Source organism: Trachurus trachurus (assembly GCF_905171665.1).
Source record: "Trachurus trachurus genome assembly, chromosome: 4".
Taxonomy (NCBI): Eukaryota; Metazoa; Chordata; class Actinopteri; order Carangiformes; family Carangidae; genus Trachurus; species Trachurus trachurus.
In genome coordinates this window covers 17155636-17178165 of record NC_139898.1, presented here as the reverse complement: position 1 = coordinate 17178165, position 22530 = coordinate 17155636, and the positions used below count along the sequence as shown (strand labels likewise).

Sequence of the window (22530 nt, the reverse complement as noted above, 5' to 3'; positions counted from 1 at the left end):
ACTTGCTTGTTATATGATATTTAAAATCAATATGGACTAGCTTTAATGCTATGTTATGTGATATCTATTGTATTTGCATTAGTCTGTACATGTAATTTAAAGACCCTGTTCCTATGCACACGCCATTTGCTGTAAATCCTCTCATTCTGAATAAAAATCTTCAAAAGCAGCCAAATCTGCAGCACCGCAAATTGAAACGGTCCCACTGCCTTTCTAGGTCACCACAATTGGAACAGTCAATAGAGAAAAAAACAGGAGCAAATGGATTTGATGGTTAAGTGGACATCTAATATCTAGTCAGTGCACATGTGTAGCTACATAGCGCCAGCAGATTAGAAATGCAAGAACGTTAAGTCAGTAGTTACTCACATGAGCGGTGTGAGATCCCCTCAGAACCTCTCACTGGTCGGTGCCTGTGTTTCCTCCCTCCTCCTCAGTCACAGATGCAAGGATTCGAGGGGAGAAAGTCCTGATCCCCCTCACCACCAGAAAAGCATGGGTCGGGCTCAAATCCCTCCTCACCCTCTCTGTCTTCGACTAATTCACATGCAAACACATGCACACATACACACTCACGCACAGACACAGTTGTACAGTGTCCTCGATGTCTGCTACTCGCCAGCAGCAGGTGTCTGAAGACAGGGGGCACCTCTGTGCTGGACTCCCCCCACCTCCTCTCCTCCGCCTCTGGCCACCTTTGTTGGGGAAAGACTGGCGTGAAGAGCGAGACGACAGCCTGTCTCTTAGCTCCTATACAGCCACGCCACCAAGACACAAAATTCCTGAAATGAGACTACATCTGCTCTGGCAACATGAGCTCATTCTTTATCTCATCCTCTTTCCCCACTTGTGGTTGGAGCATCTTTTCCCCTTTGCCTCAAAATCAGTTCAAATCCTCTCATCTGAATCCTGATCCCTCCATGGCAGCAGCTTATGCATCCCTACAGCCACTTGGAGTAAAATGTGTACCAGTCTCTGTGTCCCTTCACTCCATTAGATAACCCGAATGTGGCTTTCAGTGGTCCTCTATGTGGCTACTGTTCCCTGGCAACAGCATCTCTCTCCATCCAGAGCATCTCCCCTCCCTCTCTGTCTCCTCACCCCAGTCTCTCTTTCCCAACTCTCTCTACACACATGAATTATTCAAGCCTTTACTTCACTTGAACAAAACCATCACCCCTTCACAAGCGCTGAATAGGAAACCAACTTATTCTCCATGTTTTTTATATCAGGTCTCTGTCTAATTTATTTTTTTGTGCATTCAGTCTAAATCGAAATGTTAATTTTATTCCACAAATCCATGTTTTTATTTGAGCATTATTTTCTCATCTGTCTGGAGTTGTGTGCCCCTCCGGGGGTGCTCCCTTTTAAAAACCCAAGGTCATTTCCTAATCAGACATCTGTAAGATTTCGATTTGCAGGCAATTTATAGCCGCGCTGACAGCGCTGCTCAATGTGATGGTGTATTAAACTGTTTTTGCCAAATGTCTCGCTGCCTGATGGTTTGGTTTACATTAGATTTCATCTCAATCGTCGGTGCAAGCGTGACTGACATTCGGCAGATACCGCAAGAGAGGATAAAGGCGAAACGAGATGATTCACTTCCATCAACTTCCTGTTTCGCTTAATTTTTTTTCTTCTTGTATTTTTTTAAATAGACCCCTTTAATTTACAAAATATTAGTTTGTTTTTTGTCCATTAAGTTAGTATAGACGTGTATACACAGGCCATAGATATATATGCATGCACACAATTTGAACTTAAAATGTATGTAGCCTATGTAGCCTAGCTATAGCCTAATAATTCAATAACTGCTAGGCTACTATGACATGTAGCCTTGTTAATATTTAGCCAGTGTGATGTAGGATGTAGGCTAGCTTTGTCCCATCCTATGATTTGGGTGAACATGCATAGCCTAGAGAGAGAGAGACTGACTGTTGTTACGCAGTTCCGGTGTGTGTGTGTGTGTGTGTGTGTGTGTGCTGCGCCGCCGCCGCGGACTCGGGGGGTGAACCATCTTGTCGGTCGCCGCCGCTCTCTGCTCCGGTGCTGTCTGTCTGCTGCCACTCTCTCTCCCGACTGTGCTGGAGATGCCAAGATGGCTGCAAGCAATTACTTCGGCTTCGCACATGGTGCCGGTCCACAGTACAGGTAATTGACGCGGAGCCGGCCGGTGTCATCGTGTCTGCGGGGCCGCGGCCGGCGGTGGCGGTCGTGTGCGGGCGGAGACACGGCCGGGGTCGGAGCCTGAGTGCGCGGAGAGCCGCCGCTAGCTTTGTTAGCTCCGCGTTAGCGCCGAGCCGAGGTCCGCTGCAGGCCGGTGCTTCACGACACGCTGCCTGACATTAGGTGAACCCCCGGGCGGTCGTTTGAGCTCGGACGACTGCGGCCGCCGGTCCAAGTGTTTACCACGTCGTTTGCTGTAATAGCACAGCCCGAAATAGTGAGTGTCAGGCGGCTGGTGCGGCTGCAGCGGGGCTGGCTGCAGCGGTGACGGGTGAGGTTTTGGCCGGCGTTTAGGATTAAGAGGACTAACCCTGGTCCGGCACCACTGAAGGTCCTGTGTCTCACAAACACAGTGTTTGCTGTATAGGTGCATACAATAACAACGCGCTGCTGCAAAGGAAGAAGAAGAAAGAAAAAAACTAGATTAATAAAGTTAATAACTGATCACAAGCAGCATGATGATGAGGTGGTGTTTGGCAAGTTAGTGAGAGAGATAAATCATCCAACCGGTGACTTTGACAGATCATTATAAATAAATAGCACATGTAATTATGACTCAGTCAGATATGAATGTTTCCCATCTTGCCTGCGGCAGGAGAAGACTGATTTCTCTGCACCACAGTCTGAGTTCTGGGTTTGGATCAATCTTTAAGACTAGTTTTAACCAAAGCTCTAATTTAGTCTTAAGTGCAGGATTACAGTAGTCAAAGAAGGTGAGCAGCGTGGATACAGTTTTACATCATTGTAGGCTATGTGTATAATCCTGCAAATTCTGCATGATTGGGGTTGATGCTAAAAATCCTCAGTAATGCTTTATTATCATGAAGCAGGTGTGCTAATGAATTGCTATACTCACACCTACATGTAGGCCTATTACAGGGATAGTGACAATATTATAAACAATAAGGCAAAGTGTGACAGAGGAGTAAAGTGTCTATCAGGCCTCTCTGTTGTTTCTAATGTTGCCTTCGCAGAATTTAAAATGTTTCTGGTGGCAGTTTTGGTAGTCAGACAAATAGGTCAACAGCCCAGTGTCTGACTGAACTTATTGATTACTTTTCCTGTTTATTTTTACTGGTGAGGTATTTGGGATTGTATCAGATACTACAATGTTACAGTATATTAGATCTTGGAAATGAAGCAATCAAGCAAATGCTCAGACCGGTTCACAGTTTTTATTGAGGAGCTTATTAAGCTGCCAAGCTGACATTGCACAGACATGTCAACATATTTCATTGATGTTTATTCATCCGTTTCCTCTGTATATTTTACTGTTGAACTGTTTTGTGCATTGGATCAGGTGTCTTTTCAATAAGATAAACCACTGCTGTTATCTTGGAGCATGTGCGCTCTTTTATGACCCGAAGGTGACATTTTAATTTTAGCCCTCTCGTGTTCTTGTCCATCCTGACACTGAAAGCTTAATAAAGAAAAATGCTGATAGCATCACTCACTGATGTCGCTGCCAGAAACTGCTGTCTCCATCTTTGAAACATGACAAGACTGCTGCTGCAGCCGCTTATTTATTTATTTGTTTATTTTCATTTCTGCATTTTTTTTTTTTGACAGAAGAGATTAGAGAGGTCACTTTGTGGCTACTCATTCAGTTGCATTATACTGGTCACTGTAATCTCAGTTTTTTCCTCCACATTTAATCCATTTGAACTCTTTTAAAACTGTGTGGTTGACATGTCGCATCCGTGCCCCTGCCGCCCATTTCTCATCATGCCCGTTATTGATATTTTTTAAAATAATGTGCATTTGAAGGAAGTCGTGTTGTCTCTGAAGCAGAGCTGAAATGATTATTAGTATTGAGTCATTGACTGATAGCGACTATTTTGAGTAATATCTGTGTTTCTGGCTAGTATTACCTGTGCTGGCTGCTCTGTGGTGAAGATTTACATGACTTGTATGATATCAAAGTGAAGATCTATGGGTTTTCTGGTCGGAGAAATTGAGATATATTACTTACCATTTGGAGACAAATGCCAGATGTTTTGTTTGTTTTTTAGATGAAAATAATTGTTAGTTGTAGTTTTGAAAATGATTTGCTACACAAGCTGAATGATTAGAAGAAGCGGGCCAGGCCACTGTCCATGTGAGGTGCACTGTAGGATTGGGCATCAGCCTTGGTCGTGGTTTAAATAACTCAGCTATATCATCTAGCAGTTTGTTTTAGCACTTGGTATGAATGTAGGTAACCTGATCACACATTGCCTTTTCTGTGCCCATCAAACAAGCAAGCATTAATATTTTGGGAAGATCACGTTCAACCCAGGCTCAGATGGATGATACTGTGAGCACACTCTTTGATAAAAGCTCACACGACGGTGGAAATGTTTTTTAAAAAGCCTTAATTTAGTTTGAACGTTCTGCTTTTTTTTTTCTTGTTCTAGTTCAGGGTTTCCCTCTGGATAAAGATTGTCGTGAATGTTTTTCTTGCTTCACTAAATTTCCCTCCCTCTCCCCCCTCCATCAGTACCCAGCCTCCTCCGGCCTACTCCCATCCCTCCACCGCCAGTTACAGCGTCCAGCAAGCTCCAGCTGTGGCTCATGCAGTGACTGCCTCATACTCTCCAGCTCCAGTCCAGGCAGCCCGACCTGTGGCCTCGGCCCCCTACCCTGCTTATCAGAGCCACCAGGCCCCTCCAGACTACGCTTACAGGCAGCCAGACCCCCCCGCCCCGCCGCAGCCCACCACCACCCCACAGACGTACCAGGTATACTCGGACACGGTCAGTCGATTTCTGCTTCTTTTATGATTTCTGCCATTGTCTCTGTCTGATTGCATGACGTGGTCTTGTTGTTTGTTTTTAGTCGTATAATTTGACTTTTGCAGCATTATTTAATCATTTTTTTCACAATGCCTGTGTAAAAGATGCTTTGATGTGTCTGTGCAGTGATGTACTTTAATATGCTGCTCTCCCATTGGATTAAATGTTCTCTCATAAACACCAGCAGGACAACTACAGCTACGGACGTCCTGCATCTGTGACTACCTATGACAACAAACAATACTACCAGACGAGTATAGCCCCAGCTCAGAGGACCCCCACAGAGAATTACTACCAGACTGGTGAGTCAGTTTCTATTTATTATCATGTCCGTCTAAAGATTTAGTCAATTGTAAAGCTGGTTTCTAATTTAGTATTATCGTTTACAGCACAAACAATGTCACATCAATATTTTGGCCTGATTTTAGCTGATTATTGGGATTTATACAGGCTGAGAGCAACAAGTACAGAAATGAAAATTATATGTTGTGTCACCATTACATACTTTGTCCACTAGGGAGCACTGACACATGAATTTTTTAACTGAAAAATGTCTTTGTCACAGTTCATTTAAGTCCTCACACACTTGGTCGTTGCTTTTATTTCTGCTTCTTTTCTGCCATGACGTACATAAATAAGTCATAGTGACACTGCATAGAAGCAGTGTTTAAATTTCATTTGTATATTTATCTCCATTTACCCTGTGCATATGATGTCGTCTTTGCTGTTTGTTAATTGTGTATGTGTAGGACTGACGACTCTTTTACTGCAAACCAAATGTACCTACCTACCACACAGTTGACTGTAATCTGTGAGTCGAAGATACAGTGAGCTGCGGCACTTGAGTTACATGAGCCAACAGAAACTATTGATTTTGGTTGATTTTGGCCTTCTAAACTGTCACAGAAAGGAGTTACTGAAGTTCCCTTTACACTGTGGTTTAAGGTTGTTTGGGATGTAAGCTTTAACTGTCATGAGAAAAACCTCTTAAAAATCTGTGGTCCGCCGACAGCTGATCTGGAGCTTAAGCAACCAACAATGTGCTACAAGAAAATTCAGACTCTGTCAGAACTGTAGGAACAAATTGTGTCAGTGTGGCTGCTGCTGTGACCCACATCTACAAACCAAGCAGCAGTCAGACATGAAACGATGCAGAACACAGCAGCCTGGATTTGTGAGAACACACAGGGAAGAAGACTGAGCCCAAAGGAGACAACAGACTTTAAAGTCACTCTTGTCTGTGGCTTGTTATAGAGGAGAGTCCATATCAGTTTCACAAACAATTTTGTTGACTGTTATACACAGCTACTGCGTCAGGTCTAATTAACTGTAGAACATGACACACGAACCTCAGTCTGGCTTGGGGATTTGTCGGTCATCAGTCTTGGTATTATTTACTTTGCACTTGTGAAGGGTTATATGACATATGTGAGATGTGTCAGCTGCCTATTTGCTACTGAAACGAGGATCCCTCTTGCCCCTGCCAAAAACTTTGACAGGCAGTGCCCTGGTCCAGATCTCTTTTGCTCTCACCCTCCTCTGCACCTCCTCTTTACGCCCCCCGTCTCTCTGTCTCTCTATCAGTAGGAGTGAAGAGTGCGTACAGTCCGGCGCCCTCCACTGTGTACAGCCAGCCCCCCCCTCCTCAGAGGCAAGTGACAGCCTTGAAACCTCTGGCCCCCTCCAGCTCTGTGTCCACCAGCTACAACATTTACCCAGTGTCCACCAGTGTCCAACAGCCACCAACGCCCATTTCCTCCTACACACTCGGCTCCTCCTTTAGCTCCACCGTTGCAGCGACTTCCTACTCAGGTAAGATTAAATAAGACGATGGGATAAGATTCTGTATGACTTGTAGCATGCTGGACCAATAGAAGCTTGAAGCTTTACCAGTTTTGGGATTTTTTTTCTGTCCAGGATGCTACGCCTGTTTAAAATAAATTGCAGCCTTTTTATTTGTTTGCATGACTCAGTGTTCATATTAAGCCAAGATCTTGCATGCTTATCTCTAATAACTTTCCATCCTCTGCTCTCTCACCCTCAGGCATTAACTACTCCAGTTATGATTCAACCGGCTACACCTCCACATCCACCCCCTCCTATTACCAGCCGGCTCAGCAAACTCTCACCCAGCCGCAGCCTCCGCCTCAGCAGCCACAGCAGCCGCAACAGACCCAGCCCCCCATCCAGCCGCCCCCCAAGCAACTGACGAGCTCATCGTGGAGCAACTCGGGGAGCAACATGGTGACGGCTCCGGCGGGAAACGCCTATAAAAAGCCGACGTTTCACCAGAACAAGCTGCAGAAGCCCAAAGGGCCTCCAAAGCAGCCACAGCTCCACTATTGTGACATTTGCAAGATCAGCTGTGCAGGCCCTCAGGTAAACAACAACACAACGTGGGGTCAAATTAAAGGACTAATGTGTAGAATTTAGTGTCATCTAGTGGTGACGTTGCAGATTGCAACCCGCTGAAAACTCCTCCCCACACGACCCTTTCACTTTGTAGACATGATGATAACATTTCTCTCCTGCTTGAATCCGACATACTGGTCCGTCAAAAAATATTAAATTTTTTAGGATCCTTTAATGTAAAGGCACCATAGGGTCATGCATGACAGCATACCAAAAAATACAAAATAGTAGAAGATAAAACATTTAATTTGAGATCGAAGGGCTACATGAAATAAGAATATAATTTATAGACAAAATACGAATCGGATCAAAGATCACTTTTTTGACTATTTCTATTTGATTTACTGCACCAGACGTACCGGGAGCACCTTGAAGGTCAGAAGCATAAGAAAAAGGAGGCAGCACTGAAGTCTGGGGGACAGACGGGGACCAGCAACGGGCCCAGAGGGGTCCAGACTCAGCTACGCTGTGAATTATGTGACGTCTCCTGCACTGGAGTGGATGCCTACGCCGCCCATATCCGTGGAGCCAAACACCAGAAGGTTAGGAGGACAGCTGTGGTGCTTTTGTCTTTGTCTGTAGTCTACCAGTGTTTGTTGTTATTGATTGAACTGTAGGCAGCTGGAGAAGAAAGTGACGTGTTTTTGTTGCTGGATGTGGCCGTGGTGTCCTCATGTGATGTTCCATGTCGGCTGCCAAGTCTTAGAACAAAACCTCCCTGAGGGATTTGGGATGGGATTAAGTATCAGCAGCCTTAAATGGTTGTATCTCCCTCTGTCTCTCTTTGTCAACCTTGGAAAGGTGGTGAAACTTCATACCAAGCTGGGCAAACCCATACCTTCCACTGAGCCGGTGTTGGTGAATTCTGCTCCAGTTGTCACAACCTCGACAGCTGGGAAACCTCCAGTCTCCGTTTCCACTCCTGCGCCAGTCTCAACTACTACGACATCCAAACAGGTGGCTGTAAACGCCACAGCTAAAACAGCGCCGCCGCCAGTCAAGAAACCAGCTCCTTCTAAAATAACTGTCATTTGTAAGTTGGTTGATTTATTATGTAGATGATTAGGACCGTTTTAAGTCACAGTTCCACTACAAATAATTAAGAGATAATGTTTAACCCATAGCAGAACTGCACAGGTCATACTAATAAATACTTATGAAATACTTATGAAACTAATTCATCAGCCTTTGCAATAGACAGTTTTCTTTTTAAACATTTAAGCATATAGCTTAACTTTAACATGTTACCTGGCTCACAGCTAATAAGCCTGCCAGCACTCCAGCAGTGACAGCAGCAGCAGCAGCAGCAGCAGCAGCAGCAGCAGCAGCAGCAGCAGCAGCGGTTGCCAAGGTGGAGGCGCCCATCCTGCAGTCAGTTCAGAAGACGGAGCCTCAGAGTGACGACGAGGACGACAGAGCAGGAAGCCAGGGAGACATCCAACCGGTGGGACACGACTATGTAGAGGAGGTAGGCAGCTCAAAAGGAAAATGGTGTTCAGTATAAACCAATTTATATCAGAGTAAAGGTCTGGTACAGCTCAACAGACTCTGACTTTGAGTGTCTTTGTTGTAATCTGTTAAGTAACATCCGTTGCTAATGAATTATGTATCAAATTTGTAGCGTTACTCAATCATTTGTTAATAATTGAAGTGTTTGTCGATTTCGTGAATTCAATGAAATGAAACTGCTCTGTCTCTCTCAGGTTCGTAACGATGACGGCAAAGTGATTCGATTTCACTGTAAACTCTGCGAGTGCAGCTTCAATGACCCCAATGCTAAAGACATGCACCTGAAGGGAAGAAGGCACAGACTGCAGTACAAGGTTAAGACATCGCTGAGTTGATTTTCTGACTGATTGACTGTCCAGAGAGAGATAACAAAATATACCAAACAGTTGGTTGGCCCTGATCACAGCTTTTTAAAGACATTAGAATTGGTGCCATCTGTAGTTGAGATGAGAGATGCACTCAAGCCCACACTTGGTCAAATCTCTTCCTCTTCTTTTGGTTGGAAAGCAACAAAACACACACAGTTCAGCCACATTATCCAGGGTTTCCCGCAGCGCTTTCCTGTTAAGGCGGCCGCCTTAACAACAAAGAGCTGCCGCCTAAACTAACGTCTTAAAAAAATAAAAATGTAGCGATATTCACAGCACACACACACGACGGTGACATTAACGCGCGCCGCCACGTCTGCTCAATTGCTCATAGCGCAGCAACAATGCAGCAGCGTCAGGCCGTCACTGAAACGCTCCGTGGAACCGAGACATGACACGGCGCGCCCGGTGTAAAAGTTCTCAGAATCAGCCCCGGTGACCGCGGCGCTGACGATTGGGGGTGAGTCGCGAGCGTCATATGTCTTGGTAGAGCACGGCCGCTGCAGCGACCCTCCGACAGTCCCATCGCTGCGTGTCAATCCCCCCACTCACTTTCTCTCCGCGTCACCGTCTCTCTCCAGCTGCCCTTTCAAAATAAATGCATAAAAAGCCAGAGAAAAAAACAAAGTAGGGGAAACACTGTTTTGTTTTCTCTGTCTTTTTATGGTTTAGTAATTCTTTCATTAGTGTAGTAGCAGCGTTCAGTTACCACGAGCGTAGTTGTGACCTGTTGTGATCATAGATGGCATGGCATATGTTTTTTATGTAAGTCCCTTCGAAAAGTCCCATGACCAGCCAAACTCCTAAAAAAAACGTGATTTATAGTTCATAACATGGTACTTTTGGCATATGGCACCAGGGCCGTTGCTAGGAATCCTGGGCCCCCTGAAAGTATACTAAAGTGGGCCCCTGCCCCCTGACTTTTCCACTTTTACGTATCTATTATCATTTCTTATTTAGCCTACTTTGTTTTGATGGTAATGCAGCATTACTATGAGTATCAGTCAGGGTCTTATGCAGAATAATTCAGTCATACAAAGATTAGACTACTGGGGTTTTTGTGGGCCCTACTGGGCGCTGGGCCCCTATAATGATCATCACCTTTCTCCCCTATACAACGGCCCTGTATGGCACTACAGGACCAGTTAAATATAAAACACAATTTTATACAATATACTGTATATAAGTAGGGGGTCCCCGCTCCATCTCTCCATCAGTTTGGGGGTCCTTGGCCTGGAAAGTTGAAGACCCCTGCTCTACACACCACAGAGAAGCGCACATGCATAACAGCAGCGCGCATGGTGAAAGCGAAACTTAATACGGCGCCCCCCCCCCCCCCCCCCCCCCCCCCCCCCCGCCAACAGGACAGACACCACCTTAACTAACACATTTTCTGGGGGAAACACTGTTATCTGATAAGGACCACGGTCGTATGGAAGGACCAGTCTGACAGCAGTGTTTGGATAGTTTGCTTGGTCTCTGCAGCTTTGTTTGTAAACTCTGTAGCATCACCGTGACCAAGTACATAATACAAACTTCTTCAATTACATTTGTTCCTGTGTAAATACAAAAAAAGTGTTTTATTTTGCTATAAAGTGACATCATATTGTGATGGTCTGACAGCAGGTCTTAAATGCTGCAGAAAAAATATAGAATTATGTTAATTTGCTAATAGTGAACAATATTGTGACAGATTTTACCATTGAATCCTGCTTTATCCTTTTGTAGCTCCTGCAATTTTGACATGGCACAGGTCATATTGTGATTCCAATCATAGTTCGATTAGTTGTGCAGCCCTAAATATTGATCTTGGTATTAGTATTGATGCACAATATGAGCTATTGCAGAGACCTCCTAAAAGTTTGCCTCTTCACTCAGCTGCTGTGTCAGAACTCAACTTTGTTCTTTAAAGGTTGTCACCCTGCTGCTGTTTATTATTATTATTATTTTTTTAAAGGTCCACATTAATTTTTTAATAAAAGCTCGGGATGGAGAGAGAAATACTATTTTTCATTGCATCTGCAGTAGTGTTGGTCTGGCATGATGAAATACAGGATCATGACTACAGGCTCATAACATTCACATTACATTGCTCTTAGATTTGTTTTGTTCTTTGTGTCTCTGTAGAAGAAAGTGAACCCAGAGCTCCCTGTGGAGATCAAGCCCAGTAACAGAGCAAGGAAGCTGCAGGAGAGCAAGCTGAAGAAGCAGAAGCAGAAGGCGGTGCTGAAGAGACAGAGAGACGACGAGCAGCGCTGGCACATGGAGATGAGGTCAGACCTGTGGCCACAGATCTTAGTCAGAATCCCAAACTTGTTCCCTCTCTGACGTTAGATTTGTAAGTTTCCTTGGTCAGCACAGAATAGCCTAAAAAGGAAAAGATGAGGAAGATGCATTCACACAGGTAATATTAGTAAAGGGGAAGTCCTTAAGTGCATCAGCTCAGCTGACTGTCAGGCTGATGCGTGTATGTGTGGGAAAAAAGGGATTTCATGTCCATCACGTTTTCTTGACTGACCTTGTTCAATCACCCAGTCTTTCTTGATTGTACAATGAAATACAGTTTCAATCATCAGCGGAAAGTGAATCATTGAATTACGTATACCATAAACATTGCATCACCAGAAAAGGGGCAATCACTTCAATCAATTCCCTATATGCACAATGACATTTTTGTTATAGATAGTCCATTAAATCGTTTGGTACAAGTGTACATTTTCAAACTTCCGACCTCTAGTGCAGGACCTCAGTGCAGTATTACTAAAAAAAACATGATATGACACTCCTTTTAATGGATGATGTTAAAAATACCTGTCTCCACTGCAGGCGTTATGAGGAGGACATGTATTGGAGGAGGATGGAGGAGGAGCAGATGTACTGGGGAGAGCAGCGACGCAGAATGGCTCCTCCACCACTAATGAGCCGTCCCGGTATGCCAGTGCCTCCGTTACTGGTGAGTTGAAATTTCAGGTCTTTTGCTTGTTGTGTAGAATATACTGTATATATTTTTAAAACTTTACTTATCATGTCAAGTTTGATCACATGATTCTCCCGTGTCCTCTAAGACATGTGTGCGCCGGCCAGACTCACCCGATGATCGTCACATCATGGCCAAGCACTCCACCATTTACCCAGTGGAGGAGGAGCTGCAGGCCGTCCAGAGGATTGTCTCCCACTCTGAGAGAGCCCTGAAACTGGTGTCTGACTCCCTGCTGGAGAAGGAGGCACCAGCTGCTGTTGCCTCTGAAGATACTGAAGGAGGAGATGAGAAAGGGTGAAGCGACCTTGAGCAGATATGTTTCTCTGGGCATGTTGGTTAAAACAAGCAACAAGTTACTTGAAGCCCAAAGGCACTTTAATTGTTTTGGTGAGAGAGTGACATCGAGATGCATGAATATCAAACAGATGGTGGTCTAGGAAAAAAAGGAAGTGATGCATACCTAAATGCATTGTGACTCTGTCTCTGTTTGAGATCCATCAAGTTGCTCCAAATGCAACTGCTTTAGCTGGCTGAGCACAGATCGGTTTAAACAAACAGAAAAGGGAACAAAAGAGCATCTGCTGAAGTTTTACCTCAACATCATAATATGTTATATACGTCTGCACAGCCAAGTTTTAATCTTGAACTCTTACTTTTTCTCTGACAGTGCTGAGAACTCAGCCCGGCTGCTGAAAGGTGTGATGAGGGTGGGCATCCTGGCCAAAGGCCTGCTGCTTCGTGGGGACAGAAACGTGGAGCTCATCCTGCTGACTGCTAAGAAACCCACCGTCTCCTTACTGAAGAACATCACAAAGCAACTGCCCAAGGAGCTGGCGGTAAGAAAACCTCACACGTTAAACTAAAAGACAGTTCTTTTTAGAAAATGTTTTGTTCTTTCCATGCTGTGTGTGAGGTTGTGGGAGGGAGGGACTGTGGTTACTCAGGAATTCACAGCTCTTAACATATTTGTGGTTTAAGTTTCCTATTAAATTGTAATATTTTGTGCTTTGTGGGGTTGTAAAGAAGAAATGAAATCAAAATGTTTTCAAGAATATCATCTTGTCAGGTGCAGTGAAAAAGAGGAACACATTGTTTGTCATCCCCTGCCTTATGACTTGTGTCATAAGAGCAAAGTACTGTGGGACTGAAATGGGTTTTAAAGTTACGCAACAAATAGAATGAGAAGCAGAAGTTTTTAGTCCTAGTTCTTTTGTTTAGTAAATTATTAACCGAACGCCTTGATGTATTAATTGCATTATACTCCCACATAGACAGGACCAGAAAAAAGAGTCACTCTATGGTAGTTGGGTTTATCTCTTCTGCTAGAGTAGTCCATGTATCATTTGTGAACATGTACAATTGTCCTCGACAGCTGTGAAAAGCAGCTGTTTTTCCTTCACAAATGTATTGACTATTACAATTATGAATGTTGCCGCTTTGAGAATGAAATATACAGATTTGACTCTTGGTATTTCAGTTCTCTGTGGATTAATAATCCACATGTTTGCTGCTGCTGACGTCCCCCATGACTCAGTGAAGCTTGTTTTTAAGCACCATTCTGTCTGTTTTCCATTTATTGTCGTAAGAAGATTTCTAGGCTTCAACCCAAGGACGTTATGTCTCAGACAAAGTGTGTGGATTCAAGGTTTGGGAGGTTTTTTTCCATGTTCACAAATGACTGAACTGCCCCTTTTGCAGAAGAGAAAAACCCATGTGAATTTCCATTTAAGGCCCACAAAACAGAGGTTTGGTACCAAATGCAAGCTTGTGATGTGTTGTAATTCCTCACTCTTCCTCCCTCCTGCTTTAGCTGTAACGAGTGTTTCATTGAAGGTGCTTTTCACTGATCTTTAGATTTACTGCCTGGTTATGACACCTGAATCCTACAGAGTGAGATGGGGCTAGTTTTCATAATTTCCCCATTTTTTTTCTCTTAAACGTAACTATTGCAAACACATTGTTGAGAAATGCTTTTCTTCTCGTCACTGACCCTGTTTGCATAAGGGAACTATAATCTCAATAGCCTCAAGAGGAAAAAAAAACAACCCCAGGGTTAAAAACCTAACCGTGTTACCCTGCAACTTTGCCAAACAAGGCCCTTGTTTTCCCCTACACCCCTCCTCCTCTGTAGTGAGTAATCCCAAGTGTCCTTTTAACCGGCAGACATTTTCTGAAGATCAGTATGAGGTGCAGGCTCAACCCGAGGAGGCGAACATCGTGATATTTTCAAGCAAGGAGCCCAAAATGCAGGTGACCATTTCTCTCACCTCGCCGCTGATGAGGGAGGACCCTGCTACTGAGAAGGACAAGCAGGCAGGAGGAAAAGCGGCTGAGAAAGGTTAGAGAAGCCAAAGCTTTCAGTACCAGACAACCAAATGCTAGCAATGTGTGTAATACACTACATATATATATATATAAATATATATTATATAACCCTTTCTCCACCTTTTCACCCATTAGCAGCCTAAATTTTAGGCTGAAAACCTTAAATTACACAGAATGAGAGGTGGGACTGTAACTAAGCCCACATTTAAGATTTTGAAGATTTTTTTTTCTCCCTTTAACCCCTAAAATAAGAATGAACTCACATATTCATTTGTCCCACTCTTTTCATTTTCCCCATTTTTGCAGTTACACTAGCTGCCAATTTCTTTCTTTTCCACAACATGGGAATCAAAAGCCGGGCTCTCCGACCTTTCTGTGCCACTCGGGTGTGTGTTTATTTTATGAACACATGCTCAGATAAAACCTTTGGAAAAACTATAATAGTTGACTGAAGTGATGGTCAGTGTTCAGATAATGCCCAGGGATGGAAATATTTATAATGAGCAACCATTTTACCGATTAAATCTATCTATTATAGGCTGGAGAAAAACGTTTAGTTTCTTGTTTCGTTTTGGCAATGATTCCTAATGAGGGAATTTTGAGGTCCATTGACTTCCCATTCCCTCGTCTCATCCCTGCATCTTAGTGTGGCATTATCACTGATAAAGGTGCTGGAGTGTCATTTTATCGCCCCACAATGATCAGTACTGTTATAATTACAATAATAAAACAACTGTAGTGAATCCATTGTCCTTATTCCGCCCCATTCAACAGTGCAGGAATTTTCAAGATCATTGTGTTGCAAACACTCCTCCGCCTGCTCCAACAACTGTCAGCATTTTAATGTGTTTTTTCCCATTTGGAAAACATGGTAGAAATGTTTTCTGTGGCCGTTGTCTTTTACATTTTTTCAATTTTGTTTGGGTTTGTTGATCAGTGCCCGTAATTCTGTATCAGCAGACCTAGGCAAGCCAAAGGCTAATCTGAAGACCACACTTGTACACATACCACTAAGAATAGACGAGTTAAAGCAACCAGGTAGCCCATATTTATTAAGCTTTACAGAGTAGGAAAACCCTCTTGCTCACTGTCATAAGAGGGGCTCAGCTGCTGCTAAATGAAACATCCCAGCTCTAAGAGGCATGATAAATATGGGTCTTTGATTCTAAGTGGTATGGTAGTGTAGACTTCAAACAAGTGGCTTTGTTTTTGATATGCATTTCCCCTGTAAGAAAGCTATTGTCTTATGTTGTTTCTACAGTTATAGTGAACATGGAAGTGTGGAAAGCCCCAAAGCTGCCTTTGTGAAACATTACCCCATCTTAGTCGGCAGTAACCACACTGAATGTTTTGGGGGCGTGTCATTTGTCATTTTAGGTGACAAGTCTTGTAATTGTCTCAGATCTGTCCACGAGTTTTTCATTATTTCATGAACATCCAGCACAGACCAATACACAACTTTGAATTCAAATTTATACTATATTTATATTTATACTCCGTTTACCTCAACTTTGTCACATTGTGTTGAATTGGTTTGACTTTACTGTAATTTATTTGCTTTTCTAAGTTAATGTTGCTTTAAAGGATAGGTGAGAAAAAAAAAAGGTCAAATCCAGCCGGCTACAGTAGGTTACTCTTGCTGTAATTATTCCTGCTGTTCGTACTGGTCGTCAAGAGATCCTTTCCTAATGTGGTTTCAGTGTAAGTGACAAAATCCACAGTCCTCGTTTTGTGCAGAAACACATTCAAAAGTTCATATGAAGCCAAAATGAGGCTTTGACAGTCTGGATTAGTCAAATGAGGTGGGTTTCAAACATTTTGTAGAGAATTTCTTCTGTTTTTATTCTTCAACTGGGACTCGACAAGTTAACGCAAGGAGGGAATTTTATGCTAAAGAAAACCGGCTAACTCTGCCTGCTGAAGCTTCAGATTAACTCAAAATGAACTTTTGAATGCATTTTTGCAGAGAACAAAGACTGTGTATTTTCTCCGCAATCACTTCCACTGAAAGCTGATGAAGAAGGGATCTTGTAGAGGCCAGTATTGTTTTGAAGACAAAACTGTGAACCTATCCTTTAAAATATGGAGGCATGGAGAGAGTGATGTTCTCGCTCTTGTTGCCTTCATCTGCTTGATACGTTTTAATTTCAATATAGAGGCCAATGAAAAACATTTGGTCTAGAGCAACACAACTGGTCTCAACTTTAAAACTCAAATTTGGTGATCGTTCAACAGAGAGATGAAGATCCACTGTAACATGTCTCTGAAAGTTCCTCGTGCAAAGTAGGAGGACTGAATGCAAAAATAGAGGAAATCCAAAACAGACAGGGTAGGCGTTTGATAAAGGGAAATTCTGCCAGGCTTCATGGGAAAACTAATTTACATGGGGGTGTGGACATATGTTTGAAATTTCATCATAATAAATGAGGAAATATGTGTAGAGAGAAGGAACTAAATTAGCATGATGAACTAATTTGATGCACCTTCCTCGTAATAGAAAATGTGTTTTGTGTCACCAGAAAGGTGAAACTGATAACATCGACTGGCTTTGTTCCATTTGACCTGGCTCACTCAGCTGTGACGGTGAGCAAACAGGCTCAGTAGCACAGCTGTGACAAATGGAAAGTGGACTTACGTAAAGTTATTAGTTCAACAAGTCCAAATGTGGAGAAAGATGTTCTCATTTAAAATCATTTTAAATCTGCATGGTTCAAACCAAATCTAGAAACACTTAAAATTACCTTTAAAAACAGAAACGAGACCACTAATTTCTCTGAATGACTTGGATTTCCTTCATTTTTGTACGTACTTATGACCCCCAAAAAACCACACTTGTATAATTTTTTTTCCATTCAGACTATTTCTGTAAAACTTGAAGTTTAGTCTTCCTCTATTTAATGGTCAGATATTTGCCTTTGCCTTTTTTCACATCTTCCCCTCATTGTTTTTCTCACCAAACAAACTGAAACACACCAGAAAGTTTTCAAGGATTCGAGGAAAAGCCTGATCACATCAAATAAACAGGAGCGTCCGTCCAGTGGCCTTTTTAAACATATGTATATTAAGGATGTCATGATATCAGAATTTTTGGTACCAGTACCAATGAAATTTCCCAATTATTGTTACCAAATTTGATAGCATAGCAGAGCAAAAAACTAAAAACAAGAGACTGTGAGTGGTCGTGTTTGTTGTAGCGTTGACATACTGGCTCGTCAGAATCACATCACCTGCACCTACCTACGACGTCCCTATAGACAAACAGAGATTCAGATATCGGCACAGCCCTGGCACCGAAGCATCGGCTCTCATCAGGACATCCCTAATGCACATGAAAAGCAGCAACACTTACAATGAATTGCAGTCATCATGTAGGTTTTTTGCTTTAGTTTGACTGTAAGTCATGAGCCAGTGCATGTTATCTCCACCAGGTGTGGCTGAGAAGGATCCTCCCGATCTGCTGAATAAGAGGAAATGTCTGGAATACCTGGCTGCTCTCCGTCACGCCAAATGGTTTCAGGTAAATGCATCAAGAAGTCTGTGTGTGTGACACCAAGAGATGCTTACAAGTGTCATTTGACTTTGTTTTTATGACTTTCCTTCTACTCATACAAAAGGTTACTGGCATGAAATTGACCTTTAAAACAAGTTATTATGTTGGTTGTCATTTTAACAAGTCAGTGTGGGTAAGTGTGAAAACCTAAATGAGCTGCTCTCACTTCCTCTTAAATGCTAAAAAAGGGCTCTAGTGTTTGAGCAATATAAATAGTGTTGTCATCCACAGCAGACATTTTGTAGGTCTTTGTCTTTGTGGTTTAGAAAAAGTGTTGTGTTTTTTTCTCACGAGGAATTCAAGAGTATTTTTATTTTCCATTCAGGGTTGCTCATTCTGTCTTGTCTTATTTGGTCTGCTAAGCCTCCAGTCATATACTAGTATTTCATTGAGACTGTTCTTCTTCTAACTATAGAGGGGGTCTTAAAACAAAAAGCCTCTCATTATATTCTGAAAAGTTACCACTGCAGAATTAGTGATGTGTAATGAGAGAAATGTATCTTGTGAGACTTTCTTATTTTAAAGAGTTACTGTGAAACTTATTTATTAATGACACCTAAAAGGTGTAAATTACGGTTCACTGTGGGGGCAGATATTTAATTTTCCTACACTGTGTTGCCCTCTCCTCTTTCACACATTTGCCACATCATCACACCCGTTGCCCTAGTTTCCCTTTTACAGTCACCTCTGCCATATTGTTGGCCTAGTAACAGTCATATTTCAATAGGTTAGTTAGTCTCAACAGATAGTAAATTGTTGTCAGCCAGAGCATAGACACAATATAACTTCTTATGTGTAGGTATTTCCAGGAAATGTCCCACCAAGTTAGATTGGTCTCCCACAGTATTGTATGACAGAAACACAATGTCCTGTCGTCATAGGCGTATCCACAGGATTAGGGTTTGTCCCATTACCTTTGAGACTGTAGATGGTGAACGCATCTTATGTTCAGTGGCCATCCAGACTGCTTCATCCTCTTCTGTATCCCATTGTTTTGCTGTTTCATCCCTAAGAAAGGATAAATGATACAGTCCAGGGTCCAACAAGACCCGATCCTTGTTTTTCATCACGCTCATTCAACTGAGTTTTCATACTACACTGAAGATGTTTTGCATTGCCATCAAGTCAAAGGGTATTTTCTGTTTGTTTTTTTTATTGATGTGTTTATTTTCATTTCTGAAGGCACGTGCCAATGGGCTGCAGTCCTGTGTGATCATCATCCGGGTGCTGAGAGATTTATGTCAGAGGGTGCCGACCTGGGGGAAGATGCCCAGCTGGGTAAGTGGTTCCATCTGTCTCTTATGTTTTGACATTTAAATACTCTTTTAGTGAACCTATCTGCTCTGTGTATGAGGGTAAATATTGTGAGCTCTGCACCTACCTTGAATCCCATGTGGGCGTCTTCCTTCAGCCTCAGTGTGTCCGTGTCTCTCTGTGTGTTTCTCCCTCTAGGCGATGGAGCTGCTGGTGGAGAAGGTGATCAGCAGTGCGACCGGCCCGCTGAGCCCGGGGGAGGCCATGCGTAGAGTCCTGGAGTGCATCTCCACAGGCATCCTGCTGCCAGGTCAGACAAGAGGAACGAGACGTGAATATGCAGATTATTTAATCTGAGTCTTTTTTAAATAGACAATAAAAGTTTTTTACTCGGATTAAGATACAGTATGTAGGTGTTTCATTTTAGGTCTGTGACGGTGTAATGATAAGCAGTTCTAAATATAAACTGGAATGACGTGTGGTTTTAACAGTCATCCATTATTACTCACTACAGATCATCACACTACTTGGATGATTTGGTGGAAACTGCCTGCATGTTGAAAAAATACAGTAGACTTAACTATCACAACAACCCACCCAAAGCAATTTCTATGCAACTCAGACAAAATTTCTATTTATATCAAGAGCTTTAGTGTGTCAAAGAGAAAGATTTCTCATATCATTTTTTATAATCTGACCTTGAACTTTTGAAATGGGAATGGTTTACTATTAAATCTGTCTATATCTATATTCATCTGTTTTATTCATTTGTTTTCTCTTCCTCCCTGCCTCAGATGGACCAGGGTTGATGGACCCCTGCGAGAAGGAGCAAACAGATGCTCTGGAAAGCATGATGCCTCAAGCTAGAGAGGACATAACCGCCAGCGCACAGGTAACCAGAGACACCGTGTTTACCACAGCCACCCGGTCTGATTGGCTGCAATATGTCAATTAATCTGTAACTCTTTATAATAACACCAAACTTGTAATTTATGATGCATTTAACCTACATTGTTCCTCTCAATAGTTTGTTAATCATTTACTTACACTTTATAAATGATCTAATGAACCACTTACATCTTCTACATATCTAGTTTTATTACCATATTACTTACTTTCAAAATATTTCATGACATTTAAAACAGAAAACTTTAACTTTAATGATGAATGCCATTTTGTTGTCAATGGCCATGATTGAGGAAAGATGGTGAAATTCCAGTATACAGCTGGTAGCATATTATCTCTTCCTCAATTTGTCTCATAAAACAAAACTGCCTTAACACAACACGCACATCTCATTCCTGTTTTCTCTGGTTTCAGCATGCTCTGCGGCTGCTCGCTTTCCGTCAGATCCACAAGGTTCTGGGCATGGAGTCCCTGCCGGCGTCCAAGGCCAGCGCTCGCAACCGCAAACGTCGACGGGACGTCAGTGACACGGGGGAGGGAGAAGGGGAGGGCAAAAAAGACAAAAAGGAGGAGGAGGTGGAGAGCGCTTGACCTCTGCCTCCAGAGGCGTTTGCTAGTTTAGAGACTGGTAGAATGTCACAACTTAAAGAAATTTTCTTATCTTCAAAACAATCTTAACACGCAGCTACACACATATGAATATAACTGACTCTACATGTTACATGTCTGCCCTTGAATTAAGAGGAATAATAAATGTTGGAGGAGGAGGAGTAAGGCTGAAGTCTGAAAATCCTCCCCTGTTGTGGTTTCCTGCAGATGTAGTGTATTTTAAAGTGTGCAGAGAAAATTGGCTCAGTTAAAAACCAATCATGAAAATAACTGATTGCATCATTCCATCTCATTATAATTGCACACTAACTACTGACCATTACTACCCATGTTTATTCACCATAGTTAAACCACCACTGTCACATACAGTTGTATTTTTCTTTTCTATGATATTCAAGCCTCCAGTAAATCATTAGCACCTTAAGCTTTATTTCCAGAGACTGAACTCTCCTGCTCTTCAGGCTAAGCTCAGTGTTTACCACCCGACTCTCGAGTCAGGGCTTCACTGAAGTAACAACATTGGTGCATGACGTGCACACTAAAACATGTCTTTCAGTCTATGTTACAAAAAGAAGATGAGTGTTTAAGTTGTTGAAAGTTTAAAACTGTGAGAAAGAGAGGGATCGGAGAAGACTGGTTTTGTTTAGGACGTGCATTCACACAGTACTGTGATGTTCATTGTGCTTAAGATGACACATCAGTAATAATTTATTGTGATGCTGTTGAGCAGACCTCCATGGCTCGTGGGTCCCTCTGAACTATCCTCTAAACTGCTGTCTACACATTCACTTGATACATTAGGAAAAGTTGTGGGAGATTTGACAAAATAGTTTTGAAATCCAACCAAAGGCCCCTCCAATTGCAGCTTAAACTGAAGACTGCTCGCCTAAAAAAGAAAAGATTAAAAAAAAAAAGAGAAACTTCCCCTTCAAAATACGTCAGGAAGGTTTTATCAGAAACCTCCAAAGACACAAACTCTGCTTTGTGCAACTTCCCCCGTGGGGTTTTCTGCGGAGGTCACACTGGAGAGTGAATTTGTCTCAGATGAGGCCAGTCTTACCTTGCACAGTCTGTAGCATGCTGAGGGAATGAAGCACTTAAGAAATGACAATGTGACTGTATGCAACCATAATTTTACAATTTTAAATAATAAGCTTAGTAATCTTTTTTTTTTCTTCCAGGGCAGAAGAGAGAAGCTTTAGTCAGAAAAATAAGACTGAGTATCTACTGTAATGATCAAATGGTTATCGTCCTTTGACTTTTCTTCCTTGTGCCTGCATCATGTTGTGTTTTATTGAAGTCCGACTAAGGGGAACATGTTGTTTTTGTCAGGTTTAATGGTATTGATCTTATTTCACAAAGATGTAGGACTGGGAAGGGACCGTTGCACAACTCTTTGGCTTAAAAGTTGATGTGAGAGAAACAACTGTGCAGTTTTTAGTTTGATTTTCATTTACCAAGAGCATCCTATATAAGTATTGCTTATTATTTTATTTCTGAAGGATCTATTTTTTTGTATTGTTTAAACAGAAAGTGTGAACGTTGCTGTCCTATTATTTGAATGTCTTTGTAGTGTTGCATAAAATTAAGGGGAGTTAAAAATAAAACACTTTTAAG

The 22530-nt window shown here is 42.4% G+C and overlaps 1 protein-coding gene across 7 annotated transcripts; it reads left to right on the top strand.

Moving 5' to 3' along the window:
- The first annotated feature begins 2016 nt into the window (after window positions 1-2016).
- On the top strand, window positions 2017-22525 carry zfr2 (zinc finger RNA binding protein 2). Of its 7 annotated transcripts, none has more exons than XM_083970505.1 (19): window positions 2017-2151; window positions 4706-4946; window positions 5188-5302; window positions 6585-6812; window positions 7045-7379; window positions 7766-7954; window positions 8214-8445; window positions 8672-8880; window positions 9116-9235; window positions 11417-11562; window positions 12116-12242; window positions 12355-12563; window positions 12937-13105; window positions 14433-14607; window positions 18023-18111; window positions 19327-19422; window positions 19597-19708; window positions 20193-20290; window positions 20719-22525. In XM_083970505.1, exons 1-19 carry the CDS (start codon window positions 2099-2101, stop codon window positions 20893-20895), a joined length of 3120 nt encoding a protein of 1039 aa, XP_083826631.1. In that variant the 5' UTR covers window positions 2017-2098; the 3' UTR covers window positions 20896-22525. The 7 variants fall into 7 exon arrangements, with proteins under 7 accessions (XP_083826631.1, XP_083826630.1, XP_083826628.1 ...); XM_083970504.1 differs by having other exon boundaries at window positions 4706-4961; window positions 6588-6812; XM_083970502.1 differs by having other exon boundaries at window positions 4706-4961.
- The last annotated feature ends 5 nt before the right edge of the window (window positions 22526-22530 follow it).

Bases quoted from the DNA above. Each gene is read 5' to 3' on its own strand.
- zfr2 (XM_083970501.1), top strand. From the start codon at position 2,099: ATGGCTGCAAGCAATTACTTCGGCTTCGCACATGGTGCCGGTCCACAG. The intron at 8,446-8,671 runs GTAAGTTGGTTG...CCTGGCTCACAG, and splicing joins TTCTAAAATAACTGTCATTT to CTAATAAGCCTGCCAGCACT. The intron at 19,709-20,192 runs GTCAGACAAGAG...TCCCTGCCTCAG, and splicing joins CACAGGCATCCTGCTGCCAG to ATGGACCAGGGTTGATGGAC.